Source organism: Bombus affinis, chromosome 1 (assembly GCF_024516045.1).
Source record: "Bombus affinis isolate iyBomAffi1 chromosome 1, iyBomAffi1.2, whole genome shotgun sequence".
Classification (NCBI taxonomy): Eukaryota; Metazoa; Arthropoda; class Insecta; order Hymenoptera; family Apidae; genus Bombus; species Bombus affinis.
In genome coordinates, this window is record NC_066344.1 from 20,150,721 (window position 1) to 20,172,876 (window position 22,156).

The following is a 22,156-nucleotide window of genomic DNA, read 5'->3' on the forward strand; positions in this document are numbered from 1 at the left end:
AAAAGTTAACTTTATTTGTTTGTTATGTAAAAATACCCTGTATAAGTATTCACTCTGAGAATGATGGTATTTTGAATATTTTAGGATCATTTTTATTTTTTTAGAATAGAGCTACAAATTTTATACATGAATTAGCAGATCTTTGTATTATCTATAAAGAAGTATTACGACATTTAAATCGAAAAATATTTTAACTTTAATTTTGTGAAACTTATTATATAAAAGATGCACTCTGTACACTTAAACAATAATCCATAATTTTTTCGAAAATCAACACATCGACACGTCAGTACGTAAAGGGTTGAAGTAGTTGAATTTCGTTGGTGAGCCACGAACCTGTTTGGGAGAATCGAGAACGTAAAAAATACTCAATCCATTTTCAGTTGGTAAGGAGTACATCTCACTAGAGTAGAGAAGGGCCAAACTGAAATGCAATCCGTTCCGTATTCCGTGCGTGAAAGTCGCTTGGTCTCGAGGTGACATCTGACAATGCTTGCGCCCACGCAGTGCTGTAGAGCATAAAACATGTTAGTTGCTTTTCTCCACGGCATCAAATTTCTTAGAAACAGAAGCGATATAATAGCAGTAGTAGTTTCCTTGTTGTAATATCGTGCATTCGTTCGTTCGCTTATACTCTCCTTCCTTAACTGTAAGATCGAAAGAGAAAATCCGGCGACTGTCTCACATATAATTCGTCATTACAGCCAGCTGCTATCGAGGATCTACGAAGATGGACATCTACGGAAGCGCTCGGAGACGTTACTGTACCACCAGATTGCATGTCCAGAATCCTCGGAGATACAACGACTGACGATGCCGTTGATCACAAGCTCCCTAGCCCCGAAGAACAGGTTCAAGCAATCGCTCTCAAGTAAGCAGGAAATTTACGCCACCGTAAAAGTGTAATAAATACGAGCGAGTCAATTTTTGTCGATCTTCCCAACTGTAAATCTTCTATAGCTTCATGGAACTATGAAGAACATAGAGTTGATTAAGGACTTGTTTCGATAACTTCTTTTAGTGACGTTTAATTTGGTTGAACTTCGTTTTAGGGTATCCCGGATTTGTGACTCTTTTTATAGCATATGTTAACTTTTAACGAATAGAATCAAAACATACTAATTCTAAGGCGCTATTTTGAGTCGTTATTTTGGAAGTCATGTATATATTGTATAAAGTTTATGTATATTGTGCAGTTTACTTGGACACACATACATATTTTATGACTTATGTGTATTATTGCCCTTTGAGTGCTGAATATTCGCGGCCTATGCGGTCCGTACGGACGGCGCGCAGCTAGCGCTGACGATCGCTGTGGACGGAATACTTTTTCGTTAGACTGAACTCTATTGATTGACTATTCAAAGCGCAAATCGTAATAAGTTATAGTAATTCTTTTGCACGAGATTAAATGATTCAAGAGCGTTATTTTTTAGTATTAATTATTTATTATAAACATTGAAATTTACAGTTAACTAGAATTTGGGTAATAAACTAGAAAACAATAAACTAGAAAACTGTTATAACGAGGCATTATTGACATTTGTTTACGGCTGTTATTAAGGAATGCATTTATATTTATCTCACACAAACGTAATAGTATTACTTCTGCGTAAGTGTTCAGAAAAATTGTAAAACGCATACATGCGTTCTTAGTCCATACCGGGCACTTACAGAAAACGCATATATATGTCCTTAGTCCACACCGATAGCTTTCACCAGACGCCTATATGCGCCCATAGCACTCTAAGGGTTAAGAGCTCAATTAACAGAATGAATTGGTATTGATCTACGTTTGGGATAAGATTAATTAATATTATTTAGAAATATGTTATCAACGAATAGACACAAGGGAATTCGCGTTCTTCAAAATACTACTTGCGCAAAAGAGACCGCTATCATGACGATGATCTAAGTTTGTCAACCAGAGTTTATTGTGCGGTATGCATAAACTTTATATGGGAGTAGCTTTTGAAATAATGATCTCCGCGTTGCGTGAAATTAATATTTTTCGATTTTACTTATTAAAGTCACATATGTTATAAGAAACATCGCAAATTCCGTGTGCTTCAAAATTAAGTGTGCTTTCAATTTCATTATCTGCGACATCTTTCATGTTTAACCATCGTTAACCATCATGTTTAACCATCTACATTGACTTTCGAATTTTGGTTTCTGGTCCCGGTTGGTAACGATGACACAATGTGTGTTGTAGATTCCCAGCAGAAATCGTGGCGGTAGATATCAGTGGAAGAGGATTCGAAAGAATGTCGATGAGAAGAAGATCTCTGCTGTCTAGTCAAGAAAATCAAGAGACAGCGGTGAAACGACGATCGAGGCCTCGCAGGCCCAGAGGAAAAAGACGAAATACGATCGCTGGTACGGATCAGAAGGAAATTCGACAGGCTATCGGAGAGTGAGTTTATACGTATATTACCTTTACCGTGTTTGATTTTGGCTATTCAGGGGTGGTGAAATTATACGTAATAGGAATTGACTAGATTTAAACACGACAGTGCAAATCTTTGGCTTTATTTATAGAGAAACGACTGGAGAAGAAGCGGAAGAAATAATGTCAAATATAGCGTCGAGGGCTCATCGATCAGCGAGTACGGATATATTGGGTTCGTCGAAGAAAGACTCGCCGACGGAAAAAAAATCTCACTTCAATACGTTGAAAGCGTGGGGTATGTCCAGATTGAAACTAATCAGTCCGAAATCCAGTCAACAGTCGGAGCAACAGGAGACAAGCACTTCGGGTACAGAGAGGTCAGAACAGGATCAAGGTCAGTCGAGAACAGCCGAAGAAACAAATATTTACGAAATGGTAATAACCAGGCGCAGGAAGGACAAATCTCACGAAAGGAAGCCGAGTTCCTCGAGCTCGAGCGGGAAGAGCACCTCGAGTATACCGGTATCCGTCCCGAGCACCGACAGACAACCGAGCGTGAAATTGCGTGAAAGCGCAGCCCAAAGAAGAGAAAGACGAAAGGGAAACAATCGCGACGAGCCGCCTCATTCAAGCTCTGGAAACTGGAGTGCATCCTCTGAAAGCGGAAGGGCGAGTATCGGAAGCGAAACCACCACTACTACACATCAACCGAGGTATGACTGTTGCTCGTTTTGAGATTACGACGCGAGCTAATGCGTTACGAGAAAAACAAAATGATACTTTGGTATTGAATGAGAACTTGGTATTAAAGCTCGTATACCGCAGAAAAATCGCTCTTTTAATAGCATAACAGGAAATTGAAAATGGATAATGAAATATACGTATATGTTTTTATTCTTTAGTTATTTAAAGTAAAAAACGTTCTAAATTACACTAAATACTTTTTTTTGATTATGCTATCAGAAGAAGGTTTCATATTTGTTTGAATTAATAAATATAAGATGTAACTTTTCGGTTATTTAAAATATATATTAATAATTATAGTTAAATTTGTATTAATAAAAACTGATATTAATTTTATAATTATTTTTATAGAGCGCGTATATAAACAGAGCAGAACGATTATAATTTACAATTAATTGCATTTTTATTACTAGTATGAAATATACATGCAGAATGCATGATTTGAACTCCATAATTTCTGAATATCTTAATTAGTATGAACGAAATAAGTAGGTTAATAATTTTTTGTAGAAGTTACCGAACTGCATCGACTTCCATTAAGAAGCATTATGATCCTATTGGAAAAAAAAAACAAATTAATCTATACCTGCAAAAAAATTGAAAAAATAGAATAAATGTTTTTCATATAACCCTTCGTTTTTGAAGCAAATTGAGTTTGAAAATTTGTCAAGCATATGTAGTAGTATATACATAATTTAGTATAAGTATAATTTCCTATTTAAAAATATAACAGTGACCTTCATAGAGCTTTTCAAGGAGTTTTCATTGCATAATAAAATAAATATCGCTGCGACATGTCCCCTTCGAGCCTTTGACATTGTATAATTGCTTGAAATCGTTAATTGTTTCAAACATTTTTCCGTATCATCTATAGTTTTGAAGCTATTTACACGTTTCCAGATATATAGGACACACTGCATATGTATATTCATATACATATATTAACGATACATATTATCACAATATGTATAGATCGACGACAACTGCTTCAATTGGAACATCATCGACATCTTTGAGTCACGCAAGGCGGTTTAAGGGACGAGATACATCAACATCATCCTCGGTAACGTCAGAGGGTACATTAACTCCAGATATTATACAAGATATTACCGTGATACCTTTCTCGGACGATGGTGAAACATCATCTGTGTATTCTTGTGATACGGAGGGTTATTACACCTCCTTCCATGTGGACTCTGGCTTAAAAACTTTAAGAGAAGAGGATCCAGCTCCGCAGTGTCCATTGATGAAATCTAACGATGTCAGCTCCGATCCTACTTCACCGATTGTTGAAAATGAATACGAACTCTTTGGAAGAGGTTCAACGTCAACAACGACGAGCTCAGCGGGCACAGTCTGCACCGCTTTAATGGCACCGCCGCCGCCAGAAAGGAAATCTAGCCTAACTGTCGTCGCTATGGTATAAAGAAATTTTTGTCTTTATTTTGTAATTTTTTACTTATTGGTCTTTGTTCGGGGAAGGCTGGATCAAATCTGACACGCGCACATGTTTCATCTCTGTTTCTTTTTAAATTACGTATTAATATTCTATCAAGCTATATTGAGCTGTCATATAGAACAAAAATTTTCTTAATCAGTTCTTCGCTATGCTCCTGTAAAATAAAATATTCAATGCTTGCAAAAACGATGATCCAGTTTATTGGGGATAGTTGTATTAGAATCTATGTACACATATTACAATATTCATTTGATAATTCATTACATTTCTTTGTAAATTTGTTCTAAAGTTTATGTAACACCAGAACAATTTTTTTTTTTAAATTAGAAGCTGTGATCCACTAATGGATGGAAAAATTGGAATAGTAAGTTGAGATGATTGAGAATGGTTGATTATAAGATAAACATATGTAATGTACGTGTTTTTATATGTGCTTTAAATAACGATAACTAAATGGTCAGTGAATAACATTTTTTGTACTTTAGTGTTATTATCATTCTAATATTTATATTGAGTAATGGTGTAAAATTCCTGGTACAGTTCCTGCAATAGATTATAGTTCGAAAGGTTAAAAAGGATAATAGCCTGTATCAATAACAAATTAATGTACTCATTAAGTCACTTTTTAAATATGACCCGTTTGTGTATGTATAATTAAAACTCGGCTCTTAAACAAATTAATTCGTCTTGGCCTATGATGTCATTTTCACATATATGAGAAACATAAATATTATAATAAAAAGTTGAGACATTTAGATAATTAATTAACAAAGAATTTACTGAAATAATATTCTGTTTGATAATATGAGTTTCCATTTTATACATTATTTTATACGTTTTATAAAAATACAGTACGTATACAGAAATAGAATCTTTTATATGTCATAAAAATTTTAGAAACAAAATATGTAAAAGGGCTAGCAAAATTATTACGGAAAAATTAAATTGCTAATTGTAATTGTAATTAATTGTATTCTAATTTAAAAATATATTATACAAATATATATGTACATATATTATTTAACACAAAGGAGAAAAACTGTTTTGTCCTTTATAAGATATTGTTGCATATATACGAATAATATACTCTATTTGTAAATATATAATTAATGAATTTTGACGAATTACGTAGTCATTTTATAATAGCTAAAAACACTCATTCTCAATTTTCTCTTTCTTTCTTCTTTCTGTGAACTCTATTTCTTTCAAAATTCATTCAAGAACAATTAATTAAACAATTTAATTTTCATAATTTAAATAATTTTCAATAGGTTCACGGGCCAAACCAGAACGGCGGCGAGTCTCCAGACAGCGGTCATAATACGTCATCATCGCCTGTGGAATCAGCCTCGAGTCCAGCATGCACAGGAAGATCATGCTCGGAGTTCGAATACTCTGAATCGAGCGATCTCGAAGGCTGTGAGAGGATTGAAAGAATCCGTTCGAAAACTGCGATCAATACAAGCCGCATACCGTCCATGTGCGTGATTACGCCACCAGGTTCAGACGATGAACATGCGAGAGATTCAGATCAGGCAAGCAAAAATGCCGAGGACGAAAAGATCGATTTGCAAACGGGAAGTTCGGTACTCATGTCTGCCACCGTTGGCACTTCCAAGATGGAAGTGATTAACGGACAGGACAAGAACCTCTATGCCACGATTCAGGTATTATCTTTGCCTATAAACGAGAAATCCACGGTTGGACCGAATCAGGTGGGCAAGATCAATCCGCTGAGCGGAGTTCTAGGCAAACTTCGAGGCGTACTTCCGGGCAGAAAACAAGTGCCAAAGAGTACGATGCAAGACCAAGCGAACGCAGACTCCGGCGACTATGTCACCATAGCCGACGTGAGAAATAATAATGACAAACGTCAAGATTCGGCTTCTTGCTCGACTAGCGCGACTCCTGTTCGGTCACCTGTTACTTATGCGAACTCAGATATTTTTAAGAGAGATGCTGAATATGTTAGCTTAAGCGAGTTACCGAAGAAGCCTGATTCGTCTTTGGAAAGAAAGAGACAAGGTGCGAGGGTTATGTTGGATTCGGAAGGCAAAGTCGTTTATTCATCTGATAGCTTGAAGAGGAGGAAAGGCGCACATACTACGTTTAATCCAGGTTTAATCTATGTTTAATCACATGTTTAATCATTTGCTGGATATAACAAACTCATTAATATGCTAAAAAATCATAACATTGTTGATTAGTAATAGAAATCTAAAAGATAGTTTTTCGTATATTCCAAACACAAGATATAGCTTCTGTAGAGATAGATATTCCTTCTTGACAATTTGGAAAATATGTTGTATTTCATTATGTACGAATTAAGTATAATGTGCATATATAATCTAATATACAGGGTGTTTTGGAACGGGTATAGCTGAATTCCTTATGAAAAAGTAAATCGAAGATATAGAATAACGATATTTTATTTGCAGCTTTGTTTTCGAGAAAATTCAATTTGAAATTTTGTCGTGTACTTCGCACACAAAGAATTTTCAAATATAACTTTCTCAAAAACTAGACCTTCAACAAAAATTGTTATTCCATAATTTCGGTTTAATTTTGTATAAGAATCCATGCCCGTTTGCACTACCTGTTCCAAAACATGTTTTAATATAAAACATCTATTCAACTTTACACTCTCGTTGTATTTCTTCTATCAACTACATTCTATCTTCAAATATATTTAATTAAATTACTTCCCTCTTCTCTGTATTAAAACCCAGGTCCATTTGTAAGAGAAGGAGTGTCACCAAGTCCATCACCATTATTGCACCGTGCAACGCCGAACGTTCGAGCAGTGACGAAGACCAGCGACACGGTGGATGGCTTAAGCAAATCTACGCCACCTACTTCGCCCCAATTAGGCAAGGTGATCATCAGAGCGGCGAAAAGTCCCGATCGCGCGGCCAGTCCGGATTATGTACGAACCCCTACGACGGTGGTTGGTCCAACGAGTCCGACTCCTCATCGACAAGTTCGCGGGGCTTACGTCAACGTGCAAGACGACGAAGGTAAGGCGGCTTCTGATACGAGCACTGACGAACGCGACTGCACTTGCTGTGCTGGTAGATTAGAAGCGCAATGTACACTCGCGATGAATCCTCAGCCTAACAAGTTGAACGCACCACTGACCACCAACGGAACTTCGTTGCTTTCGGCCAAGAGCACTTGTCGAACGGCCTCTGGGGCGATAGCATTGGCACCGAGTAACAAGCTGTTAGATCTGAATAAGTCCAAACTCTGCTTTAATAAAACGTTCACAGATAATGTAATAGTTAGGTCCACAGATGTAATTAATTGCGATGAGAATCACCCGCCGGTGTTCGCTACTGATAGTTTGATTCAAAACGCTCAAAAAGATTATCGAGTCTTGAATAAAGTAAGCATGCCTCAGTTGGCTTCGAAAGCTACGAATTTACGCCTCGACTTTGAGAAATCGGCTCTCTGTCCGAAAAATTTGAGGTCGACTGGAAATACTCCGAAGTCGAGTAGGAAGTTGCTAGTGTCTGACTTGGACACGCCAAACTTTCATAGGAAAATTGCGAAATTAAACTCTCAGTGTGATAGCCAAGAGATAGATGTTAAAGAGAATCATAGTCATTTGAGAAATGAAGATAAGTTGTTTTCTACCACATCTGTTATTAACGAGTTTAAGTTAAACGAAAGAGACGCGATTGTAGATTCAGATATTGGTGATATATCTGACGATAACAGTTGTACGAAAAGAACTCAAATATTTAGCGATAGTGATAGAATCGAACGTAAAGTGAAACGAAGTGAAAGTTATCGAATGGCGAATAGTCCCATAATGTTTATTAAAAAGTTTTCTATTAACGGGGAAAAGTCTTCGAAGATTTGTAGAACACCGTCGGAAGAATTGCAAGAGGAATTGTTAAAGGAAAGAATCAATTATCCTGACACAATTTCCAGTCCTGAACCTCCAAACGTAAACTTTGATATGAACGTAACAATCTCGATTCCCGTTACAACTGTTTCAAAAAGTCCTAGACCCAGACCCATGGACATTGAACCTGCTAGAGTTCTTAAATATTCTGGCAATGACACTGAAATTTGGTAATCAATGACATTTTTTTCTGTTGACATCTGTTTTTATCAGTTACAATTAAACAAATCAATTTCAGATATATCGGCTTCTATTCTTATAAGGGCAAATATGACATAATGCGTATAAGGATAGGATAAAGAAATTATGTCTAAGAAATTAACAATAGAATAATGAGCGAAATCGTTTTATTCGGTTAATAGGTTAAATGGTATTAGTGAAATTATATTATTAAGTATAATAATTGTAACATTTCTTGATTTTTAATAATCCAATGATTTTGCAATTATGTATCAAACAGCCGTGTTATGTGTTTTATATTCAGAAGGTCATAATTTTTGAAATTTTCAAACATCTTGTTGGTAATTCTAATTATAAATAAAATTTCTGACCTATATAAATATCAGAACTTATACAATTCAATAGTTCGAGGACTTTGTATCTGTGATACTATGCAATAATACATATTGTTAAAAGTAATTGCAATAATAATATTGGTTTCGTTTTGTCACAATCAACGATTTAGGAAAGCTTTCACATTAATAGTGTTTTGCCAATTTAAGTTTGCTACTCCAATACAAAAATTTGTATGTACTTGAAAAATCTTTACTAATATTCTTATGAAAATATTTTGAAAAAATTGGATATTCAAATTGTATGATAAATTAGTTTACAACTTTTTTTACACAAGTTTCATGATGAAGAAGAATATTTTAAAATAAATGACAGACAAGTGTAGTTAGAAACTTTTGATCTGATAAATTTTATTATCGTAAAATATGTGTTATTAGGTATTTTTCGTGCTACGAGTTATTTTAAATGTTACTTTATTAAATTGTCGATGTCATTTAATTATTATAAATATATAGGGTGACTACATATAAACTCTTAGCATCAAATAGGAATTCAGAGATTTTTTAAAGTATAATATAGTTGAAAGTACATAAGGAAAATTATAACAGTTTTAAAAAGTATCAGAAAAACATAACAGACACTTTCTGTTTATAGATATCATATCTTCCAGTAATTTTTAAACAGAAAATTAAAAATATTCTCTGACTAGCAAAAAGCCTGAAAATAGAAAATAAATTATTTTGGTTAATCTAATTCTGAATTCAAAACAGTAAAACGAAAGAGAGAGAGAGAGAGAGAGAGAGAGAGAGAGAGAGAGAGAGAGAAAGAGAGAAAACTATTTGTCATTATCCAACAACAAAATAAAAAATGACATTTGTGATATTTATTCATTCTTTTAATTTTATCCTCGTTATATACATAATACGACTAATTGTTAATAAAAGGTATTTTAAGATTTACCAAAATAGGACGAAATTATATACCTAACAATATTTTGATAAGTTCATTGTTCGATATGAAATAGATGAAAAAACTATATCTATGAAATAAAATTGTTTTAATTAATTCCAAACTGCTTCGCGTTAATAAACTTATAAAAATTAATCTGTACTTCTCGTACACATAAATATTCTTCAATAGACATTTAATTTACGGTTCATAGGCAAAAGTACTTTATATAAAGAAATTAATATTTTTTTGATAGAAATTCTTAAATATAAAAATATCGAAATGCTTCATAACTAATGAAACTTCTAAAGTACATAATCAATACAATTCAATTTTACAAATTCACTAAAAAAAAATTCGTATTTGGTATCTTCCTGGTACATTAAGAATCAGTCCTGTTGCACAAGTATCTTAGAAGATCCTCCGTTCCTTGTTGCTCGAACAGTTATGTAAATCGCGCATTAGATAATTGCTGAAGCCAGGGCATCAGAGCAGTAAATAGATCGATCAGCGGGAGATCTCATCAAGGACCAGCTGGAGCGGGAAAGAATAAAAGAACGAAATACAAGAAAGTACGTCGATGTGGAAGTTATCAGTATATACACGTATTCCAGCTCTTGATTCTACGAAAGGAGAGTACAGGCTAACGGGAGAGTGTCATTTGCTTGGAGATTAATGAGGGCAAATGGCAAACGATCCGTTCGACGGTCGCGATAACGAGATCGAACAATGTTTTTCCGCGTTAGCGTAGACACGATAGAAAAGTCACATTTCCTGTATCTACCGACTCATTCGTCCGATTTATCGGCAGCTGCCCCTAACTTAACGTTGCGAAACGATAAATACGAATTCTCTCCTTTTGTCGTCTTTTATGACGTACGGAATATTTCAGAGTTCAATAGTTTCGATGATAAAAGCCTATCGAACCAGTCCCAACCGATGTATGTACATAAGTGCATGCTTTTCGCAAGGTTAATAGATAACATTACATGCGCATTTCAATTAATTTCTTTACTTTTAACACGCTATGGATTTCGTATTTTTCGTCCATAAGCGACCACCTGATTACATGTATTGATATCACCAGATAAAGAATGTATCTTCTCCTTGTCGTCTATAGACTCCTCTTTCGTAGTCTTTCCTTCTTCAGTTATACATAGTTATATATAGTCTTCACTTATACATGTGTATACACTTTATGCGAATAGAGCGAGTTCATTATTTGCAGAGTTTTTTATCTGCTTTCCGATACTTCTACGATTTTACGCACGTTTAACCCCATTTCTCTTAATTTCTCGATAGTTAAATGAGTGTAAATTATTACATTCTGTAATACCACGTTGGATGCAAAATGTGATATTATGCAAGTACAATGCAATTGGTAATACAATACAGGATGGGGTGATTCATCATGGAAAAATAAGTAAAGGACATAGACTAAAATTTTTTCGTATGTTACTTCGTTTCAGAAAAATGTAAAGATTTGTTTAGAATAGAGAGATGCTTTACTTTGGATATTTTTCATATTCTTATATGTGATGTACATTTTATATAAACTATATACATAGAGTGATTGATAACATGTGATAGAGCCGGAAGTGTATGTAACAAATAAAATTATTTTCGAAAAAATTGATTTCAAATATATATAATATATATAAAAAATATTTAGAATAAATATGAAATATATATAACTCTGGTAAGTGTTAACAGATCTCGCTGTAAACTAATATCTCTGCCTATATTTGTATTTATTGAATTTAATAGTGAAGAACACATGGTGGATACTTATATGTGATAAATTTTATTATTTTAGAAATTGTTGAATTGTTTCCTATTTGATTAAATACCAACTGATAAGTTTATATCCTATTCTTCCTATTAAAATTAAATCTTTCTATTTTAAAGTCATTGAACTTATTATTCTGTTACATTGTGTGTTCTCCACTATTGTATTCGATAAATAAAAATATAACTAGAGTTTACAACGAAATCTGAAATACTTATCAGGCAAGTACATAAATTCAGCTTTTCGAAAATAGTTTTATTTTTTCATGTACCATCATCCTCTTTTACATCCTCAGTTAAACCACAGGTCACCCTATGTATAATTTATATTGAATACACAACGTGTGTAATATATAAAATAACCAAAGTGAACATTCATTATACTATTTGGTGTGTAATATATATCTCTATTCAAGTTCCGTTTTTTAAATTTCATATAAATTTCATATTCATAAAAATATAGTGTTATATAAACATCTCCAATTTAATAATTTATATTTATTAATTTTTACTTTGAAGATTTGAAACTTAAGATAAGGCTCAAATATTGCTACAAATAAAACCTGCTATTTGTCAAACCAGAACCATAATTCACGAAATGAGTGTAACTTCATATTATAAAGCATATATATACATTATTCATATTTATATAATATATATATGTATTATGGGGTTAACATAAATAGTTCGATGATTTAGAGTTCAACGGTTTAAAAAAACCCTTTACGAATGGGGTACATTTTCATTAATTCGTTTCATTTTTTCAACCGGAACCTATATTATAACTAAGGTGGAAATTATAAGAAACATCATGACAGCATAAACGGTTGTTTATGAACCATTGTTGAAACGAATCCTTCGTAAGTTGTCATTATGTTAGGGAAAGGAATTATAGTGCGTTTGATGACGAGTGAATAGGAAATTTTTCGCTTCAGTGTACAGCATACAATAAAGTTAGTAGTGGAGACTGATAAGCTGGAAAACTCCAGGGAGCCCCCAATGAAGCCTCACTTTGTTAGCCCTTATCAGCATCATTAGCCGCTGGCTCAACAACTAACGGAATTGCATCAGACGCGATGTTTATCCCAGTCGATAATTCGAAATCGAGATAAACAAAATTCCCTCCTACTCGTAGCAGACGATTCAAATACTTTCGAGCGGATGCCACCATCCTCAGTTCACTTCGATCTGGCCACGTTCACGTCCGGTAGTCGTCTAACTCTACCGATTAAGCAATTCCTCAACCCCTTCCGAGCTTCGTCCCTTTTCGAAGATTTCTATCTATTTCACGAACTTAAGTCATCGGACATTATTATCCGTAGCTGACGTAACTTTTCGTGGATTTTGTAGGCATCTATCCTCTACCTATCCCTTAAGACCAACTTAATTTAAAAACTAGCACCGTAAATTATTTGTCTATCATATGAATATGCAAAATTAAAATAAGTCGATATTGAAATTGTTCACGATTTTCAATGAACGTTCGTCGTGTTATTGTTCGGACATTGTATGGAGGCCTGTGCACGAAGCGTCAGGAAGTTGTTAGATCTTCACGCGTGAATGCGTTGGCAGTGAGCTGGGGGAAAGAAATTCGCGGTTTTAACAAGTGGCGATGATAAGACGGTATCAGTCTAGCAACGAAGAGGAAACCTTGTCGCTAGACAGGCAGTCGCCAGCCTTGATAGTTTGAGAGAGAACTGATTGTAAGACGAGCGTGGTCTTTGCGATTTGACAATTGTCGTAGGCTACAGTTGCATTCCAACATGTTGGCGAGGCATTTGCTTTTTATTGCGACCAGACATCGTAAGTCAAAAAATTTCTATTTTTGTTTCTTTTTTTTTTTGCTTTTTATTTCTAACTTGCCACAATATGTTTTTTAATTTAATTATCGGCGTTTTGTTCTTTTTCTGTTTGAGAAGTCGCAGGTTTTAGTTTGCTTAGGGAATATGTATGTATGTACATGGACGCATTGTTCCGACAGTGAATTATATTTTTTTGAACTTGTTATTGACATAAGTACTGCCGTTGTAAATAATGCATTTTGCTGATTGTTAAACAATAGATGCTTCATATTCGAGTGTTAATATCTTTTGTTACAATTTATTTTCGTTGGAATTAATTTCAGTAATAAGTGGAAAGGTTTTAAGCTGGCACATAAATAACATAATTTTTCTACTGGATTGTTACATTTTATTGTAATAATTTTTATTTATCGGTATTTGTGTTTTATTTTCTCGTCACTCTTCTGTTGTCGAAAGTTTGTTTCTGAGATATATACACAAGAGTTCGCGTTATATGTATGTTTCCGTTTAAAAAAGTTCCGACGAAGATTATTATTACAAGCACATTATGGATTATGCAGAATAAGTACGAATAACAATTGAAACTGAATTTACAAGAAATAATATGTTGCTATAAATGTTTAATTGGTTGCATTTATAATGCATGCATGTTTGGTAACGCATGAGAATAGTTTTGATTGCTCTCATACTCCTGCTACGATTTTAGGATTATTATACCCCATTTCATTCTCATTTTATCAAATGAAAGGAGTCGTTCATATATTCTTAAGATTTAAAAATATTTTCAAGATATAGAAAGCCAATTAAGTTGAAAACAATCCAATATAACAGGGTTAAGCTTAAATCATCTTTAATGTTCTCAAATATCTATCTCTTCGGTATGATAGGATTAATCTATTCAAGTTTTCTGACACTTCAGCAGGTACAATATCCTTCATTACATCTTACATATAAAAATCCAAATCAAAGGAACAGACATTAACTCCCTAATCTTTTCTACCGCATTATTTTGTCAGATCTGTTTTAAGTGCATATACTTTATCTATATAAAACACTTTTATATAAAGTAACTCGCTCGCAATTAGCGATACATACATATACATGAGACTTTCAGATTGATTTAAATTATGTTTTAAGGTGCAAAATGAGTGAATATGCAAGTACATTTAACTAACACGCGGATTGACACTTGCACAGTTGATTCCGATTTGTTTGTATCTTGGTTTTTAAAACAATATTCCCTTACATACTTCGTATCTGTATTTTCTCTATTATTATTTGATTTAGTTTTATTATATTACAACACTATTATATATGTAAAAAAATAAAATTTCCTTGCCAATCGAATACTATCATAAACAAAGTTACTCCATTTTTTATAGTATTAGGTCATCCCATAAGTTCGTGCCGACTTTTGTGTATACATTTCATGTGTCGATTTATAAACATACGGCGATAAGGGACCAATGCATTTGAGCTTAGCTGATCGGGAACAGGCTAGAGCAGATTTTCGTGGGTATAAGATCGTAATATAGTGAACACAGTGACTTCTAACAGTAAAAAATCATGAGTGAAATGCGTATCCATTTTCGACATCTCATGTTATGATATATGAATTTCGGAAAGGAAGTTCTGTAACAATTGCCACGAAAAACATATGTGCTGTTTACGGAGAAAATGCGCTTTCATCTCGCACCTGTAGGAAGTGGTTCCAACGTTTTAGAGCTGGGAATTTCTGTTTAGATGACGAGGAACGCTCCGGGCGTCCTCCTCAGACAGACGAAGATAAAATTCGGGATCTTGTTGAAAAATCACGAAGTTTGACAGTTCAAGAGATGTCAAATGTTCTAAAAATACCTAAGACAACGATTCATCGGTGTTTAAAAAAAAATGGGGATGGTGTCAAAGTTGAACGTTTGGGTGCCCCATGAACTTACGGAACGGAACCGTCTTGAACGAACGACAGCGTGTATGTCATTACTTGCGCGTAATAAACATGAGCCATTCCTTAAACGCCTGGTAACTGGTGATGAAAAGTGGATACTTTACGAAAACTCTGAACGGAAACGTAGCTGGTCCCAACGAAATCAGCCACCTCAACGCTGTGCAAAACCAGGATTACATCCACGTAAAAATCTTTTGTGTGTATGGTGGGATTATAAAGGAATACTCTATTTTGAACTTTTATCTAGTGGTGATACCATTAATTCAGACAAATATTGCACTCAGTTAGAAAAATGAAGGGAAGCACTAGCTGAAAAACGACCAGGTTTAGTAAATAGGAACAACGTTATCTTCCATCACGACAACGCTAGACCGCATGTCGTAGCGAAAAGCGTTACAAAAAAATTGTCTGAATTTAATTGGGAAATTTTATCACATTCCCCATATTCCTCAAACATTGCCCCATCTGATTACCACCTGTTCAGAGCGTTACAACGCTTTTTAGTAGGTAAAAAATTTGAAAATATTGACATTCTCAAAAATAGCTTAGAAAATTATTTTAAAGAAAAACAAGAGAACTTTTATCGAGACGGAATAATGGCCCTACCAGAAAAATGGGAAGAAGTTGTATAACGAGAGGGGGATTACACTTTTTCATGAAACTGAAAGGTATGTAAACAATCTTAACATATATAACCGCTCGAAAAACGGGATGACCTAATAGATATTAACAGAAAAAGAAAACACAAAAATTGTAAAAAGTATCGGACATAATTCAAGACGAAACACTGTATTTTATAAAATTTCGTGATTTATATTAAATTAATTATATTATATTAAATTAAATTATATTATATTTAAATTTATAAAATGACGTTCATAAAAGTTAATCATTCATTGATAGCAACTTGTTTTATTCCGATTTGTTTATGTATCACACTTGTCGCCAAGAATGAACATGTTTTATAACATCACTGCTTGGCACGGAGAATGTTGCAACTCAAAAAATGTATATTTTACAGGAGGTACTTTTTAAATTTTATAAAGAAATCTTTGTGGGCCATTTCTGTAACATTATAAAGCTAACTTAACACAAAATATGCCATTATTAGCGAAATCACTAAAACCTTTCACTTGTAGTGTCACAGAACAATTGAAAATGTCACTGTTGTAAAACCAAAACCAGGTTGATAGCGGCATAGGTAATAATTTTTCCCATTGAGACAAAACTAATGGAATTATAAATATATCATTTTACATGATAAAAATAAAAACATCATGTAGACCTTCTTTTCAATAAAAGCAAATTTCAAATTTTTTATATTGTGCCACTATCAATGGCAACTAGCGACATGGCAATATTTTATTTTATTATAGGTAATAAACTTCAGCAACGATATAATTTACAGTAAATATATGTAGACATATATTTGCTCAGATAAGCTTGACATGTGTTTTGATAACTTTAAATAAAATTAGATTTTAGATTCGTAAAGAAGGTATAACATACATTTCCTTTGATGCTGATAAATGGATTAAAACAGATACTTCATTTTAAACGATATTTCCTATATTTTCCGGGTAACAATAATATTTTTAAATATTATTATTTGCATAACTAATTTTATAAACGTATACACTAGCATATACTACATGTTTTACATTAAAACAGAAAAAAATTTGTAAAGAGAAGGACTTAACAAATTATATATTTGTACCAATATGTAGATATTTTTTTGAGAAATTAAATTTAAATATTTGATTTTAATCAATCTTCCCCATTCTCTCTTTTTTCAGGTTTCATTTCTAAGACTAATTTAAATTATTTTATATTATACGAACAGAGATTAATTATCAATGGAAGAGATATCCTATTCACACGCAAGCCATATTAGCAAATCTTCATCTCATATAATTACTTAATCATAAAATTGTATCGTTTGATATTATGCAATTATCAATTTCATTGATATTTAACGTTGTTAATAAAGAAATACAAATGTCAGAACACAATTATTATTGCAAAAGTAAACCGGTTCCACACTTGGAACTAATTTTTGAGTCCTTTGATTCCTACTTCTCGTATAGGAATTATTAGGTCATCCCATAAGTTCGTGCCGTTTTTCGAGCGGTTGTATATGTTAAGATTGTTTACATACCTTTTAGTTTCATGAAAAAGTGTAATCCCCCTCTCGTTATACAACTTCTTCCCATTTTTCTGGTAGGGCCATTATTCCGTCTCGATAAAAGTTCTCTTGTTTTTCTTTAAAATAATTTTCTAAGCTATTTTTGAGAATGTCAATATTTTCAAATTTTTTACCTACTAAAAAGCGTTGTAATGCTCTGAACAGGTGGTAATCAGATGGGGCAATGGTTGGGGAATATGGGGGATGTGATAAAATTTCCCAATTAAATTCAGACAATTTTTTTGTAACGCTTTTCGCTATGACACGCGGTCTAGCGTTGTCGTGATGGAAGATAACGTTGTTCCTATTCACTAAACCTGGTCGTTTAAACACCTATGAATCGTTGTCTTAGGTATTTTCAGAACATTTGACATCTCTTGAACTGTCAAACTTCGTGATTTTTCAACAAGATCCCGAATTTTATCTTCGTCTGTCTGAGGAGGACGCCCGGAGCGTTCCTCGTCTTCCAAACAGAAATTCCCAGCTGTAAAACGTTGGAACCACTTCCTACAGGTGCGAGATGAAAACGCATTTTCTCCGTAAACAGCACATATGTTTTTCGTGGCAATTGTTACAGAACTTCCTTTCCGAAATTTATATAACATGAGATGTCGAAAATGGATACGCATTTCACTCATGATTTTTTACTGATAGAAGTCACTGTGTTCACTATATTACGATCCTATACCCACGAAAATCTGCTCTAGCCTATTCTCGGTCAGCTAAGCTCAAGTGCATTGGTCCCTTATCGCCGTATGTTTATAAATCGACACATGAAATGTATACACAAAAGTCGGCACGAACTTATGGGATGACCTAATATTTCACGAGCAACTTGTTGAAAAGTGATAAATCTAGCTCAAAAATGTAATAATGATGTGGGGGGATAACGCATTCATAGGCGCACTCTTTCAGAAGTTTGATAATTATTCCTGTGAACCTATACTGTATGACTTATACTGTATGATCTATTTATAAATGGTTTTTTAGAGTGGAAGAAACGCGTAGATTGTTTTTTCACTTTGATTATTACATACATATTTATTAATACAATGATATGAAGAATATACAGAATCTTGTGAAGTGTATTTATCTCAATTATCTTCATTATTTCAAGTAATAAATGAAAACTCTATGCAATAAAAAAATTGCATGATTGCGGGCAGGATGTAACATGGTGGGAATAATTATTATTATCGCTATGTTTATTTTATATCTCACCGGTACCAAGTTATTCGATATCGAATTTTACATTTTTATTAATTTCTTTTTTCGTTTTAACTAGATTTGATCTTACCGGGCGTAGCTTCGAACATGCTTCATAATAGAAGGAATACAATAAAGAAAGTCGAATATTCCTGAAATGCGGTTTGAAATAAATAGCATGCCTTTCTAACACGTTCAGTGCTTATGGTAATAGAAAATTTTCATACAATATCTACCTGTGGTTATATTGAAAAATATGAATTATTATAAAATACTTTTTTATAAATTCGGGATTTTTAGTTCACATGCTACATTTAAGTCGATCACATGTGTAATTTAAAAGTATGAATTGACGTGAATATATGTGAAATAGGGGCAACCTGACCGATTTCAATGATCTTGGAATATGTTGTTACAATCAACTTTCTGAACAACTTTTTCCTATATGCACATATAACTGCCACGACGCACCTCTTGGCTTTAATTTTTAGATACTGCTCTGGTCTAACCTATAATCCATCGATTTTTCTTTTTTATATATACAATATCAAAAACGATTATATCTCTCATTAATGAGTTAAACTTAGGTTGAGCTGTATAAAAATGTGGACACCTATTCCAGGATGAAGTGGAATCATAAGTTACATTTAATTGAAAGTTTTTGCAAGTATCTTGAAAACTAAGATCTAGCGGCGCGGCGGTTATACGCGTGTAATTGTAGGAAAGTATTGTACAGGATGTTACTCATGATAACAATCCAAGGTCATTGAAACCTGTTAGGTCGCCGCTATTCCCAATAATTCTGATTACTTTGTGTAAATATTTATTCCAAAATTCAACTGATGAGACGCTTCACATCTATATTGGACAAGAATGGAATTATATAGTATATCACGGAATTTATTACAAGAAATCTAAAACATTTAATCTAATATTATCCACTATCATCGTCAAATAACAAGCAATTTTGCAATACAAATGTAACTTTCTTACTCGGTGATGAATTTTACGATAACACCCATTAAATCCATTAAAGTATTTTCAATACTTAGCACTAAATAATGTTTAATATTCAAATAATTTTGCTCGCGTAGATTCATATTGTATTTGTAGCTACTTTCGTTTCGTATCACCATTAAATGTCTTTGATTCTAAAAGGCTTGAGATTTAAATTGAAAGATTACAATTTATTTAATAATGGTATAAGATTTATTAAAGTTTTATACAATATATTTAAAGATTAGATACAAGTCTTCTGGCACATATTCTTTACAAAATTTTAATTCATTAACCCAAACATATTCCAGATTAAATCAAATTTCTGGTGCTTTTGTTAATAAGTTAAAAGTTATTTATCTACTTCCACATATATATAGCAAAAGTATTTATTTCTAAGAGAAAATTTAAGAAATAAACACAAATATATCCACACATATAAACATAGAAAATTAAGTTTCTAATTTTTAAGGTATGTTCAAAATTATATACATTAGAATAGAAGATGATAAAAATTGATTTTAAATTTAAATACTAACATACTGGTTGACATTGTACGATATAAATGTAATTTTATTACTCTCGTTTATAATCGGTTTCCTGCTGAGTACTTTTCGAGTTACGTCACGGAAGATAACCATAGGTCACGTACCGTTACTTACAAAAGTGGAATTACTAATCATATCATGATATATTTCTGTCATTTGATAACCGATTAACTTATATGTTTGAAGCAATTTTATTTAACTCAATGGCAAGTCACGTCTAATCGACAATGGAAAGTTCCGTGATACTTTTGTCCTAATTCTATCCTTTTAATATTCCATCGGAATTTGTTTTTGTTTTAAGATTCTAATAATAAGTTACTTTGCAAGATATACGATATAGTCGCAATAAACATATCGCATATCACAACAAACATTTTGCAATTATTTTGTAGATGTTGTTTTGAAAAATTTTACAATTTAATTTTTCCATCTACCCAATAAATAGAATCTTTTATTCTTTCTACTATGAAAATGTTGGTATATCATTATTTGGTATCATTCAATTCAAATAACTTTTATGGAAAATAATGGTTTCAATAATATTAAACGCACATAAATTATACTTTGCCAAATTTAAATGAATCCTTTATTAAATGTTAAGAGTATGAATGTCATTTTATTTACTATGATATGTATGTTACTGAAAACTACGAAAAAATTCATTTGTAAATTTTTACAACATTCATTTCTTTGCACATTTTAAAGTACTTATCTAATTACATCAAATATGTAAATACATATATATTTATTTTTCTGTACTTTATTACGTAACAATGAAAAATTTAAGGATATATAAATAAATTATTATGGTATTCCTATATTACATATTTCAAAACTTTATTGACAGGAAATGGAATACTTACTAGTTAGTCAAATAATGTTTTTAATGTAGTATTGGTAGATAGTTTGAAAATAATCGAAAACAAAGGAATCAAATAATAAATAATATATAATATAAAACAATATTTTGGAAGATATTATGATTTATAGAAGTCAGTACGGAGTACCAAACAAAAGCCTTAAACCTACCACATGAAGATGTTTCGTTTTTATCCTCATTTTCAAAATAGTAAAATGTCAGTATCATGAATAAATAAATAAATTGCAAATCAAATTTGTTTTCTATCGAAAATGCTATCGAATATTTTTTTGTACTTTTTTTCATTCTGTTTTCACTTTTCAGTATTTCAAAAGAATTATTTTTAATTTTTACTTGATTTTCTCTTCTTGCGTGTTCTAAATAATTTCATACATATCATACAATATTTATATCAAGGCTGTATAATCATTCATAATGTCATTGAATAACACTAATCATACAAGTGAATAACACTATGAAATTTCTACAACCAATCTTCTATTAAGGACATCATTCACAAATTTTGGAACAATTCGTTTCCATGTAATAGTATTATATCTTAGAAAATTCAGTTGGGATTATATGACCAGTAACGTAGAGTAATTGTAATCAAGGCTTTTGCACAATACTGTAGGGTTCTTCATACATACACGCCATTCTTCGCTTTTTCTTTGGCATATAACATGAAACACGATGATATTAAAAAGAAAAATTCGTAGCGATATCCTGAATACTCCGTATAACCGAAGAAAAGAAATGTTTCATGGCGCTATCATTTTACATTCTTGATAATCGTCTTGGCTGCCGCATATATCATAGTAGTTACTGAAAAAGTATCTCTCTCTTTTCCCTCGATCCTAC

The 22,156-nt window shown here is 32.7% G+C and overlaps 1 protein-coding gene across 3 annotated transcripts in view; it reads left to right on the top strand.

The window, feature by feature from the left end:
• The window catches only part of LOC126917411 (mucin-4), a 212,139-nt gene that overhangs the window by 173,169 nt on the left and 16,814 nt on the right, over positions 1–22,156 (top strand). For 2 of the 3 annotated variants that reach the window (XM_050724244.1, XM_050724262.1), the window contains exons 3-8: positions 705–871; positions 2,216–2,416; positions 2,542–3,105; positions 4,109–4,556; positions 5,867–6,713; positions 7,325–7,612. In XM_050724244.1, the coding sequence (XP_050580201.1) occupies positions 705–871; positions 2,216–2,416; positions 2,542–3,105; positions 4,109–4,556; positions 5,867–6,713; positions 7,325–7,612 (2,515 nt within the window). The remainder of the gene's footprint in view (positions 1–704; positions 872–2,215; positions 2,417–2,541; positions 3,106–4,108; positions 4,557–5,866; positions 6,714–7,324; positions 7,613–22,156) is intronic. The other variant, XM_050724253.1, reaches the window with a different exon arrangement.